Source organism: Arabidopsis thaliana, chromosome 4 (genome assembly GCF_000001735.4).
Source record: "Arabidopsis thaliana chromosome 4, partial sequence".
NCBI classification, from domain to species: Eukaryota; Viridiplantae; Streptophyta; class Magnoliopsida; order Brassicales; family Brassicaceae; genus Arabidopsis; species Arabidopsis thaliana.
In genome coordinates this window covers 16,996,457-17,011,784 of record NC_003075.7, presented here as the reverse complement: position 1 = coordinate 17,011,784, position 15,328 = coordinate 16,996,457, and the positions used below count along the sequence as shown (strand labels likewise).

The 15,328-nt window shown below is 35.9% G+C and overlaps 4 protein-coding genes across 6 annotated transcripts; 2 read left to right on the top strand and 2 right to left on the bottom strand.

The window, feature by feature from the left end:
* Positions 1–142: 142 nt before the first annotated feature.
* AT4G35910 (Adenine nucleotide alpha hydrolases-like superfamily protein) lies at positions 143–3,397 on the top strand. Its single transcript, NM_119758.3, has 8 exons — positions 143–477; positions 748–1,066; positions 1,149–1,497; positions 1,591–1,677; positions 1,953–2,074; positions 2,176–2,254; positions 2,355–2,749; positions 2,920–3,397. The coding sequence occupies exons 2-8, from the start codon at positions 771–773 to the stop codon at positions 2,966–2,968; spliced, it is 1,377 nt and encodes a 458-aa protein (NP_567993.1). The 5' UTR covers positions 143–477; positions 748–770; the 3' UTR covers positions 2,969–3,397.
* A 121-nt stretch (positions 3,398–3,518) lies between these two features.
* On the top strand, positions 3,519–5,144 carry AT4G35905 (Trm112p-like protein). Its single transcript, NM_119757.2, has 3 exons — positions 3,519–3,818; positions 3,911–3,965; positions 4,424–5,144. The coding sequence occupies exons 1-3, from the start codon at positions 3,718–3,720 to the stop codon at positions 4,499–4,501; spliced, it is 234 nt and encodes a 77-aa protein (NP_567992.1). The 5' UTR covers positions 3,519–3,717; the 3' UTR covers positions 4,502–5,144.
* Positions 5,145–5,322: 178 nt separating this feature from the next.
* Positions 5,323–7,403, bottom strand: FD (Basic-leucine zipper (bZIP) transcription factor family protein). 2 transcript variants are annotated; one of them, NM_119756.5, is made up of 3 exons: positions 6,332–7,263; positions 6,119–6,196; positions 5,477–5,904 (listed from the first exon to the last, which is right to left on the bottom strand). In NM_119756.5, exons 1-3 carry the CDS (start codon positions 7,037–7,039, stop codon positions 5,833–5,835), a joined length of 858 nt encoding a protein of 285 aa, NP_195315.3. In that variant the 5' UTR covers positions 7,040–7,263; the 3' UTR covers positions 5,477–5,832. The 2 variants fall into 2 exon arrangements, with proteins under 2 accessions (NP_001329774.1, NP_195315.3); NM_001342379.1 differs by having other exon boundaries at positions 5,323–5,904; positions 6,119–7,403.
* A 3,485-nt stretch (positions 7,404–10,888) lies between these two features.
* On the bottom strand, positions 10,889–14,694 carry LARP1c (winged-helix DNA-binding transcription factor family protein). Of its 2 annotated transcripts, NM_119755.3 has the most exons (6): positions 13,831–14,694; positions 12,868–13,357; positions 12,666–12,798; positions 12,465–12,555; positions 11,882–11,953; positions 10,889–11,638 (listed from the first exon to the last, which is right to left on the bottom strand). In NM_119755.3, the coding sequence occupies exons 1-6, from the start codon at positions 14,350–14,352 to the stop codon at positions 11,375–11,377; spliced, it is 1,572 nt and encodes a 523-aa protein (NP_567991.1). In that variant the 5' UTR covers positions 14,353–14,694; the 3' UTR covers positions 10,889–11,374. The 2 variants fall into 2 exon arrangements, with proteins under 2 accessions (NP_567991.1, NP_001328621.1); NM_001342378.1 differs by having other exon boundaries at positions 11,882–12,555.
* Between the last annotated feature and the right edge of the window lie 634 nt (positions 14,695–15,328).

Sequence of the window (15,328 nt, the reverse complement as noted above, 5' to 3'; positions counted from 1 at the left end):
TGGGTGAATATTAATATTACAATAGCAAATTAAGGAAAATTCTTTGAAGAAGAAAAGAGATGAAGAAATGCATGTGAGGTATCATTACCATGACTAAAAAGCCTAAAACATTGACAAAATTGATATGACTGATGATGATTCTCTTCTATTGCTCCCAAATTGGACAAAACTTGTCGGTTCCTTTTAATGGATGGTTACATGTTTACGGTTTAGCATCTTTTAAATACTTATCAAACCATAATTTCTTTACTAATCGTCTCACCGGTATGGGTAGACTCGTAAATAACCACTTTCATCTTCTTCCCCAATTTTTCTTGCTTTCTCTAAACCCTAGTTTCAGACAAAGTAGTGACATTTTTCTAACAATTAAACCAATATCGCCGTAGTCAACCACCGCATAACGTTTTGGCGCCGCCTGAGGCTGACCTGGGGCTGCTAAAGATTTTATCGCGACGACTCTCTTTCTCTCTCAAACTGGTAACTAATCACTTATTTGCTTGTTTCGATTTTGAATGTGCACACATCGCTATCTATTCAATATATTCGCTTTATAGCAAGACTTAGCAATATACAGTGTAATAGGATTGATTATATACTGATTGAGTAAAAAAGACTAATGATTTCGTTTAGAGTAACAATCTCTTAATTATCTCGTTAATGGCGGAAAGTAGTTAAGTCTCGTGAATTAGATGTTGATAGCATTGTCTACTCCTTTGTGTTGTAATTCCTAATCTAAATTTTCCACAGTTTCAGCTGCTTGCGAATTGGAAATGGCTTGTAATTCCTCAGGCTGTGAGTCAGGTTGCTATGACCGTGAGAAAGATAATGGAAGTAAGATAGTGGATGATGCAGTATCTGGTGGCGGTAATCATGAGAGTGTCTGCGTCAAGTGTAAATGCAATGCGCCTATGACATTTGGTGACGGTGGCTTCGACGATGGAAGATTCTGCGCAGATTGTTTTAGGAACAATGTCTTTGGGAAATTCCGTCTTGCTGTTACTTCTCATGCTATGATCACTCCTTCAGATAACGTCCTTGTTGCTTTCTCTGGCGGATCATCTTCCAGGTTTTGCTCTCTTTTTTTCCTTTAGTTTCTGTTTTTTGATATGTTATTGATTGGTGTCTAAACGTAGCAAGTATGATGTTAGGGTTTCTCTTCAATTTGTGCACGAGTTGCAAATCAAGGCTTTGAAGAATTACGAGGCGAGTCGAGATAGATCTTTACCTGTGTTTGGTGTTGGTGTTGCTTTTGTGGATGAAACTGCAGCTTTTCCTGCTCTTTCCACTGAAATGATTGATGCAATTGAGTGGGTTCGATATACTGTCTCGTGTTTGTCTCCACCTGCTAAGGATCTCCATGTTGTTCCAGTCGAAAGCATATTTGGTTCAGACTCTCTTGACGCACGGGATAGACTTCTGAAGCTATTAGATTCTGTTCCTGACGATACTGGAAAAGAAGACCTTCTGCTGCATCTGAAAATGTTATCTTTGCAAAAGGTTTGGACATTATATTGCTTTTGTTTCTGTCTGGGAAAGAAATTCAGATTTGGAAATATCTTTTGTTTAATGTTGTTTGATAAACCTTTTTAGGTTGCCGCTGAAAATGGGTACAATAGATTAGTGTTGGGATCATGCACGTCGAGAATTGCTTCCCATGTTCTTACGGCTACTGTCAAGGTGTGTTGCTTAGTGCCCTGACTTGACTCGTGTTTCCTCTGGCTTAGTTATTCTATAGATTGCATCTTAGAGTGAGAACTTCATGCCAGAAAGCAATCAATGGCTACCTTAAAGAATGTAGATATTTTGGACTTAACCAATTACATCTCTAAAAATTGAAGTTTTGGTGTAAAGATTTTATTTCAGTACACAATGTTTTGTGTACTTTATTTGGACATTCCCTTTAGACTATGTTCTATCAGAATTGTGAGTTGAATTGCTTTTTCTTGAAACAGGGACGAGGTTATTCACTATCAGCAGATATTCAGCATGTTGATGCTAGATGGAAGGTTCCCATTGTACTTCCACTTCGAGATTGTGTTCGACTGGAAATAACTAGACTCTGCCTTTTGGATGGGTTCGTTTATTGGCTGCCTAGTCTACATTGTATTGTTATAGTGAACCTTATTCTTGCATAATCCAACTATTGAGTGACGTCACATATTCTGGGCAGGGCAGACTTAAGACTGTGGAGTTGGCTTGTCGTTCTCAATGCGGAATCAATGATTTGGTGTCTTCATTTGTCGCTCTGTTGCAGGTTCAGATAATGTTCATCTTCTGCATATGTTTAAGTGCATGCATGGTTACCTGTTACTTTGTTTTTACTGATTCATTTGTCTCTGGGTTCTGTTGTGCAGGAAGAAAATCCTTCCCGGGAATGCACAATTGTACGGACAGCTGCGAAGCTGACTCCATTTTACTTCAATAAAATTCCGGAAACAGACGACTCTAATGTACCTATGGCCACTCAGAGGCGCCTAAAGAGATTCAATCTCAAATATGATGGATCAATGACTACTGAAGCTTTCTGTCCTATCTGCAATGGCCCGCTAAATAGATCAGACTCATCAGAGTTGGATACTTTTGAAGAAGGCCAGGAATCTGATGTCCTCTATGCTGCTTGCTGTTCAAGTTGCCGGTTTCAAATACTTCCACAGGATGGATCATCTCTTGAGCAATTCAGTTCATTTCTACCAGATCACATGATTTCCCAAGTGAAACATCAAAAAGTTGATAGTCAAGCTTATCTGAGGTGAGTAGTATGCATTAACTCTGATCTCAAACTTGGATTCCTTTTCCATTCGTTTTACCTACATTATTGGTAGTTCATGTCTCTAGGAAGCATCAGATTTAAAACAACCAAGATCAAGACTGAGTGAAACACTATTTGAGATTCCTAACATTGGTTTCCATTTATTTCAGGGAGAAAATTAAAGACTGTCTGCTCTTGGACGATGAAGAGGTTGTCTAAATCTGCATTCGGATGCTTGCACAAGGTATGAGAGGAAGTTTAAATCCTGTCATGCTTATCAAGGATTATTCCTAGAAACCTAAGATCATCTTAGTTTAATGTCGATCTGATATCATCGTAGATGTTAAAAGTGTTTTTACTCATTCGTTACAATGATTGTCTCAATGTGAAGCAAAATCACTGAGCAATTGAATGAAGCATCTACAGTTTTACACATATAATACAAGAATCATGGGAAGTTTACAATTTGTAACACAAGTAGTAAACTTGTTAGGGGTGATGCGAGAATCAAGTTTTGTAATATTTCTATGCGCAGAATCAGAGATTCAGGAGCATTAATCTAGAGTGCAAGTGATCAACATCTTCCAATAGCTGGATAAGAAATCTGTGTAAATTCTAACCAATGTCCCATAGACATTATAACACGAAGCGCTTAATGTTTGATCAATTTATAAAGTCCGACGGACGAATGGTCAACAAATTAGAATTGAGGGCATCAAACAAGAACTATAAAATATAGAGGCTTATATTTGAAAATTTTCTCCCCTAGCTAGAATAATATATACACATTGAAGGGACCGTTTGTGAAACATAAAAATTGAGGGGCATGGTTGGAAACTTTTAAATTTATAGGGGCGTTTTGCGTTTTTACTCAAAAAGTCCAAAACTATCGCTCAACGCCGGTCGATTCTACCGGAGATCGGAAAAAAGGAAAAAGTCCGGAGAGAGCTAAAGATCAAAGCTTTAGAATGGTGAGACTAAACAGAGTGCTGCTAAAAGACGCCGGCAATGTAATTGACAAGACCCTCTCCGAGATTCTGGTGTGCCCTCTCTCTAAGCAACCTCTGAGGTTCGATTTCTCTCCTTCAAAATGTACATAGCTTAAATTCGATTGGTCCCGAAGAACTTGTTTAAGCAATTTGGTGAATTGATTGCTGATAGGTTTTGCGAGAAGACGAAATCACTTGTCAGCGATACTATTGGTGTCTCTTTTCCTGTAAGCTTCTATCCAAAGCTTTTTGATTTTTTCGATTCAGATGCTTGTGAGCTGTTGAGCTCCATGAAAGTTAGATTTATGGCGCTTATTAACTCTCCAAACAGTGAAATTGTACGAAATCACTATCATATCTGCTTTCAGAATCATGCTCTCTTATTCAGTGAACATGTTCTCAACCCAACTTTGATCTTTTAGGAATTGTCTAATCAAAGATTGAGATGTGTATATATATATAGACTTTGATTCTTTCATTATTCTTCATTTGCTTCATACTAAATAATGTTTAAAATGAATTTATTCTTGGTGTTGATTTGGGATTCACTGATGGAATAATCATATGCTAAAGTGATTGGTCGGCTGTTTTCTTCTTAATGATATTCTTCTTGTTCTTTTTAGATTTCACTTCATGTTCACGATTCAATGTTTAAGACTTGATTTTGCTTCTCTTAACACGCTAGATCAAAGATGGGATTCCATGCTTGGTTCCAAAGGATGGAAAAATACTTGAGGAGGAAGGTGATGCATCAAAAGCTTAATGACTTTTGCTTTTGCACCCAAAAAGAAATAAAATGGTCAGAGTGAAGGTATCAGCTTGTATCTGCAGCAACTTATCAATGGTTCGTTCTGTCCTCTGTACTAGTTACCTGATCATCTCTTCTAAACTCTCTTTTAGGCTTGTGGCCAAGTTCTGGTAGCATTTTTAAGTATGAATGTTTGATGGGAAACATTGATGTAACCAATTGAAAAACATTATAGGTGTGTAGTTTCAGGTGAATAAACCAACTTTTTCGTTTAAAGTTTCTTGAAGTCTAGGATTCTTATTGACTGGAATGAAAGTAGAAGCATGATTTAAAGTATTGGATGCCTATTTGAGGGGCTCTAAGTGTAACCATATAATGTGAGGATAGATTCTAGTCATAGTCCCACTTTTGGTAACTATTCTTCTTTATCTTAATGTCCACTATATTTACACCATATTAGCTCTTGATGTCCACTTTTGGTTGCTTAAAAGAATACACAGCAATATATCAACAACCAAAAGTGGATCAACAAGACTTATCACTGTCAGGTAAATGAAATTGGGCCAAAAGAAGATAAAAACTATTCTCTTGATAAACCAAATGAATACAAACACACCTAGTGTTTTTGATGGTGACCAGTTAGAGCAAAAGCTACAATACTATGTACTATGAATATAAATAAAACGTGGGGAGTGACCATGCTGAATAAGAAACTTATCATGTTCTCTCTTGACCAACCCGAAAAGTGGTGAACTTAATTCCCATTGGCTTGGAGGTTTCAAAATCATATTGCAAGTTGTTGGCTTGTATGGTAGACAGCCAAAGGATTGGATATTTATGTGATAATGTGATAGGGAGAAAATTAAATGTTCAGTGATAGGTCCCCTTCTCACTTTTCTCTGGTATTGTCATCATTTAAGTGGAGCACTGTTTTGTCTATTGGTCATTTGATCCTTTGCTTCTTTTAAGAACCAAATTGGTTAAACAGTAAAACATAAGGTTTTTTTTCTTACTAGTATTAGAAGAGGAAGTAGAACATTACTACAACAAGAATACAAGTAGAAGTTAGTACAGAAGTGAAAAAAGGGTTTGCATAGGAAAACGACAGAACATTAAGAGAGGACCCAGGACAGGTGTTCCTGTGCCTTAGGAAATTGAAAGATCCTTTTCTCTTTCCGGGTCTTTTGTTTTACATCTTCTTTTTTCCCCTACAATATCTTAGTTCTACAATTTTAGGCTTAGTTATACTTATAGCTAATAAAAAAGGGTACAAACTTTTGCCATTTTTTCACTTCTTCATGAGACAATCTCAATCCCCAAAAGAGAAACAAGGACTTGTAGATTTCTCAAAATGGAGCTGTGGAAGACCGTTGAAGTGTGTTCTTTTTGGGTTGCTGAATTGCTGCAGCCATTTTTAACTGCACACACACACACACATAATAAACACACAACTGAAGTATCAGAATCTAACCACCCAAAATGTCATTGGACAAAAAAGTGTGTAAAACAAATATACTCCAGAGGCTGTCTGTCTGTCTCTTTTTATAAGTTGGTTAAACTACAAGGAATTGATCTAATGACATGAGTGCTACAAAAGGGTAAAACATTAAGAACTTGGCTCTGCTTGTTTACCTGATCTTGTTGTCTCTTGAGTCTTGCATTTTCTGCCTGCAAGTGAGCAACTTCAAGTTCTAACTCGTTTGTATAAGCCTGCAAATGAGAATCAAAACCAAGAGACCTTTTTTTAGATCAAAAGCAATTTGATGGCAAAACCACATTTCTTTTCTTCCCTTTTTGATACACATGAGTAGAAGAAGATTAGGAGGGAAGAGGAGAGGCACATTCCTGTTTCCTAGCGCGGGAACGAGCTGCAGATTCTCTGTTCTTGATCATACGCTTATGTCTTCTATTCCCTGAACCTTCATTGGAATCTTGGCCTCTTTTCTTACCAAAAGAACTGGATGGAACCAGAGCCTCGAAAGAGGTGTTGAAGGCATGAGCGTTTGAGAGGTGATGGTGGGTATGAAGATTAGAGTTTGAGGTAACAAGAGGATCTTGGTTATCGAGAAACTCGAAGCCAGCGCCGGAATTCAAGCTCAGAACAGTTGCAGGAGGTGGAAAAGGAGAGCTGTAAAGAACAGTGACCGTGGTGGAATCGCCATTAGGCGCAGAACCCGTGGTCTGGCTTGTGGGTGCTGGTTCCTGGTTCAAAGATCCTTTGAGAAAATCTTGGAAGATTGAGTTAGGGTTTTGGTTGTGGTGGTTTTGGCCCCTGAACCTTGGCTCGTGGTTGTGTTGTGGATGAGGGCTGTGTCGGTTTAGGTGGTGGATGGAAGCAAGGTTGATGTCATTCCAAACTTCTTCCATGGTGACAAGAGATCTCTTCTGGGCTTGAGAGTCTTGAGAAGGTAAAGGAGATGATGATGAGGTTGATGATGATGAAGAAGAAGACGATGGTGATGAGGATGAAATGGAAGAAACTTTGGTGAGAGTCTGGTTCTTGTTTGTAGCAGAGAGTCTATGGTTTCTCTGATGCTTAGCTGATGACAACATTGGAAAAGAGAACAGAAGTGAACCAACAACACAGCTTTAGTCTTTGGTTGTCAATTGTCTAGTAGTATCCTACACGCAGAGAGGGAGTAGAGAGAGAAAGTGGTGAGAGCTCAGAGAGAGGTTCTTGACTTTAGCCGGTCATTTCTGGAATGATGGGGTTGGGTCCAAGACTCCAGAAGAAGAGACAGAGGGATTGAACTATTTCCAATTAAATAATATATTTCAAGAAGAAGAAGAGAAATTCCATAAACTATTATATGTAATTAAAGGTGTTTGTTGATGTCTTCAACGTCAGAGTTATTATAAAGATTAAAAATGGTGTTTGATTATTTCAAAAGTGAAGTATTTTTCATCATCCTTAAATGTAAAGAGTGAGTGGGGGTGAGATGCTTGTAAAAAGCCAGGCAAATATATAAAATTATTTTTGGTTTTATCTCACTTTCTATTTTCTAATATCAAATCCCTTTGGATCACTTTCAACTTTCATGTGTGACTTTAATTTTTGTTCTTGCTCTTAGATTTAAGGAAAATTTGCCAAAATACACTTTTTTCCCCTAAGGGTATTGACGAAATAAAACATTAAAAACAAAATGAAAGTAGATAAGAATATATACATCTTTCTGTATTAGAAATAATTAAATAAATTCGTTTAAATATATAATAAAACACAAAATCCTAACTACTATACCAATAAACTCAAATGTAAAAATTTCTTCTGTTTTTTTTTTGTTTTTGGCAGCAAACATTAATTCCGTTAGAATATTTCATTCCTCTTTTCTTGATGTGGTTAATATATTTTAAACGAAGATAGAATAATATTATCGAATATAAAAAGTAGTACTTGGGTGTTCGTATATGTAATTTGTTTCTATCAAAACTAAAAGTCTGAAAATTATATGTTTGATTAGTACAAAAAAACTTTATTTTATATGAGATTCGGAGTGTTTAAGAACGGGTCATTTGCACTTAACGTTTTCTTAAATATGTAGTTGCAAACATTTCAAATAATATCGACCGTATAGTTGAAATGCATTTAAATAACAAAAATATTGTTAACTATTGAATTGTTCCCCACTTCAAATCATTGGTGTTCATGTCATCCAACGAGATTTGATCAAAGTGTCAATAGTCTGTTTTACAATACGGATAGGGAAATCAATTTATGTGGGTCTCCAACTCTGAACAAAACAAACATTACAAGTGGATAGTAAAGTATTAGATTTTATATGACCAATATAGTTTAGATATTTATGTTGATTGTTTTGAAGATTAGAGACGAATACTAAACTAGTTAATAATTAAGCCAAGTAGAAGATGATACATATTAATAAATCTTTGATCATACGTAATAAACAAATAATATGAGTACCATCCAGATATCTAGATATTCGATTATCGTATCTACTATGTAAGTCAGTCTCCAAGTGCATATCTAGTCACGCTTTTCAAATTTTTCCTTTATTGCAAGTTGATTATATATAAACTATAATAACATACGATATTTGTTTTTCTTTCCTCTTCTCTTATTCTATTCAACAAGATTAACTATTCATTTCCGTACATGTATATAATTTTTTTTCTCTGAATGTTGAAATCAGCCCTCAAGGAAACGTCCCATCTTTTGAACATGCAAAGAGTACTACATTAGGAGCTGTTTATCGAAAATGCAAGCTCCTCAAATACTCATATTTGTTAGAAGATATATATTTTCCATTTGTTGGTGAAAAGTACAAAGACTTTAATTTGTTTACATGTTTCCAAACATTGGGTTTCAAAATACATTTTGAGTTTTTAATGTGAAACACAAATTTCATAGATCTTTGTTGTCGTTTCGCAACCACCAAAAATTCGAATGTAAAGAGTAGTACTTTTGTTAGTATCGACGTCACTACGCATATTCATTGACGAAAATAAAACAAATTTTCCCAGTCTCAAATCATTTTTGCAAAATAAACTCAAAATAAAGTTGGGGTATAGTCTGTAACGAGTGAATTCAAATGTCCATTGTATCATAAAATTGTGCAGAGAACTTGTAAGTTGTATAAGAAAGGAGTGTGACATGTCACGTCTCAGGGGATTGGACAGGTGTCAGCACTATATTGCTCTGTCCCAAACTCCATCAAATCTATTTCTCTGTCTTTTAATATCCTCTTTAGTTTACTTTTAAACAATGCATATAAATGGAAACAAATTCTGTTTTAGCAAGTTATATAAAATTTTCCGGACTATCATACAACATGAAATATGCCTACCAAAAGTAGTAAGTGCAAAATAATTCATTGTTTTATATATCTCGATTTCCTACAATTATAAAACATTGTTTGGTGGTGAAGAAATAAAATACTAATTACATCTCTATATATTTAGAGACGTAAAAGGGTTTAAGATAGACTCGTTGGCTTGAAAAAAGACTCGAACTCGGTGGACAAGTGATTTGATTTGATGAAGAGACAAATCTCAACTTGTTTTTAATTATTCATGTTCGTTTACATTCAAATTTATAATCCAACGAACAATATGAATGACCCGTGAGTTCAATAACCGTTGGATTCTGTAAGTCTACTGGTATGTACAATCATCATCTGTCCGTAGGTTGTCTCTAGACCGTACGGAAGCAAAGTAGACGTAATAATTTACTGCTAAAATTAGCAATAAAAATAAATAAAGGAAAAAACTTGGAGTTGAAAGAGCCAAAAGAATGCTAACCGTTGGATAGTCAAGATGGGTGGGATTGTGTACTTGACATCTCCAAAATGGTAAGAATAATTGAGACAACTTTCTATATTTTTGGTGTGTTTTGTGAATTAGGGTTTACTATTTTCTTAGTCTATCAAGAATAGTTCTGATTTTTTGTTTCGCATGGATTGTGACATTGAACCTATTCTTGGGCCGTTTCTGATTATTTTCCACATTTGGGTGAACATATAGAATATTCTGATATTATGTGAGTGTTTAATTAGATATAATTATGACTAAATCAAGTAGAGAGGGCCTTGGATAACTAGATCGTCTTAGACTTTTAGGTGTAGAAAAGTCAGCTTTCATTATTACGAGAGATCTACATTATACTGTTATTACGTTAAGCTTAATTCGCTGCAATAATGTAAAACATTTATGAGAAATAAGTAAGTACCTAACTAGTCAAAAAGTGAACCAAATAATTTCAATATGAATTAACACACATGTGAAAACTGATGATAACAAAGGGAAAATTTCACGGTTAAAACGCTATACACACTATGAATTATTTATAACTTTTGAATAGACACATTAACCTTTTTGCTACATTGTATTTAAACTTATGTATGAAGTTGTGTTATTTTATTTTTATAAAACATAGAATCCATGCTATTTATAAACTATCATACTTACGAAATGCCTTATAAGACACATTAACCTTTTTGCTGTTTTGGTAAGTTAGTGTTTAAATAATCTTGTAACATACGAAATGCCTTAGGCTGATTTTGCAAATAAAAATAAAAATACAGTTATTTCTTGATCGAACTGAAAAATACAAGAACAGTTATTTAATGTTATTACTTTTAAATTCTTAATTACATAGCGACTCTCCAATTTTTGTATTTTTTTAAATGGTTTACTGTTCCATTCAAAATCATACACAACATAACACAGCAGTACAATGCCAGCCAGTAGAGCGTTAAAGCACGTGTTTGCTTCATGTTCACAGCAAAGCAAACCACAAGACGCTGCCGTTTTTGTACATGTTTTTGGCGTGTTACTTGTTCGTCTTACAATGTTAGGTATAGAAATTCAAATAAAGGTACACTTTGTTTTTTTCTCACACCGACGAAGTTGCTAAGGTATAAGAGACTCACAAGTCTTTCTCTCAAGTAAAGTTTCTTTTTGCTTGAAGAATTAGAAGAGATTCACGAGTCTACTCCTCTTATTTTAACTCTCTCAAACCCATAAAAACAATCGAAATATTGAAATCCAGAACAGAACAAAAAAACAGTAACAGGGGTTATAAGAGAGTATTAGCAAGCAAAACCAATAAATCCCAGACCATAACAATGGCTACAAGCAACCATAATAATGATCATAGCATATGTAGCATAAACATAAAAAAAAGTTATTAGCATCCAAAAATAACCAAAAAAAAAAAGAACCCATAAATATGCCAAAGTTTCCGCTAGCTAGAAGAATCACAAATGTTTGATCCTTTTTTTTTTTTTTTCATATGCGTCTCTTCTCTTTATGCTTTTATCTCTTTTCTTTCTTTTTTGATTCCCCTTCATTATTGTTTTCCTCATTTTGGGCAAGACAAAATAATATATTCATGTCCAACACTAACCAACAGCCCCCAAACTTGATGGTTCAACGGTTTGCACCATCTGGGGCGTTGTGGTTGCTCACTGGAGCAGTACTAGAAGACTGTTGCTGATCATCTGAAAGAGCTTCTGTAGGTTGCAACTGACTGCTCGAACCACCAATGGGATCAGCCGAACTCTGATCAACTGACAAGTTTCCAAGTCGTTTTGCCACTGCATCTGCCCTATCAACAGATTGGGGGCCGGAACCTGTAGGGTTCCTCCTTAGCACCCAATTTTGCCAATTATCGCGCTTCCTTATGAAGTCACCCTGAGAAGAAGAAAAAAGTATGTCCAATTAAATAAAGGTAAAAGTTTTCCAAGCACACAAAGAGGTAACACGAAGATTATTTTTTCAGTTCCACCAGTTTTGATAAGCTATCTCTCAGAATAATCAAAATCAAATACCTAATAGAAAGGTTTAAGTTCAATCACACACTACCATACTACTAGCAAGGAAAGACGATGGAATTCAATAGTTTACACATTAAAGGACACATAATACAAAAAATACCTGCACTTCAACATGAGGTGAATTTTGAAGAGCCTCCACTATCTGCTGGATATTATCTGTAAGTTCTGCAACCTGAAGTAGGAGAGAGAAAAAACAAAACATAGATAAAATTCACAGAGAATAATAACAGAACTCTTGACGAGTACAAAGCAACAAAATGTTATAGTAACTAGGATAAGGAAAAAGAAAAGCAAAAAAAAATTGGTGTAGAGCCTACTGTGCAGCTAGCTAATAAGTCCTACTTGTTCAGGTTCAACATTATGCAACACAGTATATAAGAACAAACGAAGGATTCACAATCGAATTTCTCAATACATGCCCACTGTTAACATATTTCAACTATCTTAAGAGCATATCCATTTGCTGAAAGTTTGTACATGCATGCCACATCTTTATATAAATAGTCACAAAAGAATCAAAGATCCTATTGGACTAAGTAGTAAGTACAAATTCGCCTTAATCCTAATCAGTAAAAAAAACATTTGTTGAATTATACAGAAATGAAACTCTTAATTCTACTGTTTATAATATAAACGGAGAGAAGTGAACTGGGCCAGTATGAAAGACAATACATCTAGTTTACCTTTTTGAAACCAGCTACCACACGTAGCGGAACAAAACCCTCATTATTCATGAACCCTCGAAGGTATATGTCTGTAATCAAATTTTCATCACTGTAACAAAAGACACATTTGCATCTAAATTAGTATTTCCCTATAGTGAATTGATCAGTGGGAATTTCATCGTCGAGAAGAATAAGAGAAATTAAATACGAGGGTACTACCTAAAATAATATTGTATTTGCTTATGCAGTTTCATGTGTAACGGAGGATCTTGATAATGGTAGAAGAACTGCGGACCATGCGGAATAGGTGTCATGTAAGGCATACGGGGATAATACGACGACTGTGCCAATTCTGAAACGGAGAAGACGCATTAGCAAATCATAAATGAAATTCAAAGACGTGATTTTCAATGTGTCTCACCAGTAGGGAAGGGTATATGACTGGGAAAAGGCTGAGCTGCCATAAACTGAGGAATTGGCTGCACAGTTGGTGATGGATGTCTTACAAAAGCTGGAGTACCTCTTTGCGATTGCGCATTTCCTTCTCTCCCGTTAAAACTTCTTTGAAAAGTCCAATTTTGATTCCCGTGCTCCTGATTGCGCCTGCCACCGTGACTTTGGTGATGATTACCGTTTTGGTTCCTGTAGGAGTCTCGTTGAGATGGGTTTTCAGTACCACCATGGTTTTGTGACGCAAAGCCATTCTTCTGGTTTTGGCCTCTAGGAGAAGGGTTGTGCGAAGGCAATTCGGTAAATGAACCCTGCGCTGATGGTTGAGAAACAGTACCATTAGCTGATCCAGAGGCGCCATTGCGTTGTTTAAATGATCTCTGGCGCGAGTGATTTGGAGTTGGATTAGGGTTTGCACGGCCAGCTTGCTTTGGTGCAGGAACAGAAGCATTTGCAATTCCCTAAATTAAAGACAAAGAAGCATCTTTACTATTGAATCAGGATAAATAGAATTACTGAGAGTTGGATAACACACTGATAAATGAAGGCGTACATCAAAATAAGCATTTAAGTATCGACATTACAAATTCAGTAAATAAAAAGAGAGAACTTTGAACAGAAACTACTCAAAGACTTTTATACATTGATGCTCAATATGCATCACAATCCGACAGGAAGGTATTAAGACGCATCTGCCTTTATCCTAGTTAGTCAACAAACATTCAGATAACGAAGTTGCAGTATACAAAATCCAACAAAAAAAGCTTAAGCTAAGATTCATTCACAAACCAAGAATTTACATTATTCTCTATGATAAACAGTTATAGTCAATACGACACAAATAGTCAATATGCAAAAGCTCAAACTTTTCTATACTTCCATGAAGCATTTCAGTAACCACATAATCAATAAGGTCATAATAATCGTTTCGTACCTGAGTAACGGGGACAGATGATGATGCTGACGATGATGATGGTACATCACCGAGACTTTTTAACGAATCAGAAGAAGACTTGTTGGAAGGAGCTTTGGTGGTCTCAGAAAGAGCAGGCCACGAAGAAGCTCCCATGACAGGTCCAACCTCAGAAGCCCCATTAGACGGCCTTTTCCAAACTGGTTTCTTTCCAGCATTGTCCTGACCACCAGATGCTTCCGATTTCTCATCACCAGCCGCCGCCTCCACCGTCAAAACAGCAGCAGTTGGAGCAGCAACGGATACAGAAGCAATCGGCTCGATCGGAGCCCTGGATTGAGGAGAGGAAGGACCGGCTACAGCGGCGGCGGCGGCGATCGGCTCTGATTCGCCGCGGACGATTTGAGTCCACGGAGAAGAAACCTGCCGAGAAGGACGGCGAGGTGATTGTGCTACGGAAGCGGTGGGGCTGCCGTGATTCCCGCTGATACGACGAGGAGACATAGAAGAAGAAGCAGGGTTATTGGAAGTGGCGGAAGCCATGAGAGAGGACCAAAAAATTAGGGTTTGTTAAGAGAGAGTCGATTAGCTCCGATCGACAGTATCTAATAAAATAACGATTAATCGATTTAACCCCAAAAAAACAAAGTTAGCGAATTGATGATGAAAGAATTCGAAGAAACCTCTCTCTCTCTCTCTCTGCGATTTCAGAAAATTAGGGTTAGGGTTTGAGTAATGGGCAAAAAAAAGGTAACAGAACGATTTTTCCAAAAAAAAATCCCCAGAAGGAGAAGATGATGGAGCAGTGTAGTCTCCTCTTCTCTTCTCTTCTCTCTCTCTCTCTCTCCTTTATTTTTTATTCGATTTTATATGTTCTTTCCATTTGTTTTTTTTTCGTTTGGTTTTGGTTTTACTTGGCTACCGCGGATATTAGAAGTTACTAAATTACCCTTGAAGTAAACACAAGGAAAAAAACACACTTTTGTTTTTCTTTGGTTGGATGAATCTGATTGGCCAAAAAGCTAATGGCAGGATTGTTGACGTTGACATTAGAAAATTACCATGTAAGATTTGATCTAATCTTTTCACAAAAATAAAAAAATCTTTCTTTTTTTAATTCTCTTAAAATAGGTCAAACAATTAAATCATTTATTTCCCCTAAATTAATTTTCCTGTATAAATTAAATTACACAAAAAAAAAAGTTCCGAAGAGAGAAAAACGCTAAGTTATGTGGTCAACTTTCGACTTAATTTTGAATTTATATTATACTATAATAGATATACCATTATATAAAACATATGTAATTGTAAGATTGCAAATAAATGAAAATATTTATAGAAGGATTAAAATCTCTGTTTTCCAAATCAGGGATACAGTATCCATTTTTTCTTATTTCTTACATAATCTTCTAATTAGTATATATGGGAAAAAATCAAGTCATAGATTTTTTTGTTGTTAAGGCTAATATATAATATTAATATATGCATAAGATAAATTTGTTAACAAATACTACTAGCA

Coding starts and splice junctions, on each gene's coding strand:
- AT4G35910 (NM_119758.3), top strand. CDS start 771: ATGGCTTGTAATTCCTCAGGCTGTGAGTCAGGTTGCTATGACCGTGAG. Junction 1,067..1,148: donor TCTGGCGGATCATCTTCCAG/GTTTTGCTCTCT, acceptor GTATGATGTTAG/GGTTTCTCTTCAATTTGTGC. Junction 2,255..2,354: donor CATTTGTCGCTCTGTTGCAG/GTTCAGATAATG, acceptor TCTGTTGTGCAG/GAAGAAAATCCTTCCCGGGA.
- AT4G35905 (NM_119757.2), top strand. CDS start 3,718: ATGGTGAGACTAAACAGAGTGCTGCTAAAAGACGCCGGCAATGTAATT. Junction 3,819..3,910: donor CTCTCTAAGCAACCTCTGAG/GTTCGATTTCTC, acceptor GATTGCTGATAG/GTTTTGCGAGAAGACGAAAT. Junction 3,966..4,423: donor CTATTGGTGTCTCTTTTCCT/GTAAGCTTCTAT, acceptor TTAACACGCTAG/ATCAAAGATGGGATTCCATG.
- FD (NM_119756.5), bottom strand. CDS start 7,039: ATGTTGTCATCAGCTAAGCATCAGAGAAACCATAGACTCTCTGCTACA. Junction 6,197..6,331: donor GTTCCCGCGCTAGGAAACAG/GAATGTGCCTCT, acceptor TCTCATTTGCAG/GCTTATACAAACGAGTTAGA. Junction 5,905..6,118: donor TCAAGAGACAACAAGATCAG/GTAAACAAGCAG, acceptor GTGTGTGTGCAG/TTAAAAATGGCTGCAGCAAT.
- LARP1c (NM_119755.3), bottom strand. CDS start 14,352: ATGGCTTCCGCCACTTCCAATAACCCTGCTTCTTCTTCTATGTCTCCT. Junction 12,799..12,867: donor TCATATACCCTTCCCTACTG/GTGAGACACATT, acceptor TCTCCGTTTCAG/AATTGGCACAGTCGTCGTAT. Junction 11,639..11,881: donor CACCTCATGTTGAAGTGCAG/GTATTTTTTGTA, acceptor TCTTCTTCTCAG/GGTGACTTCATAAGGAAGCG.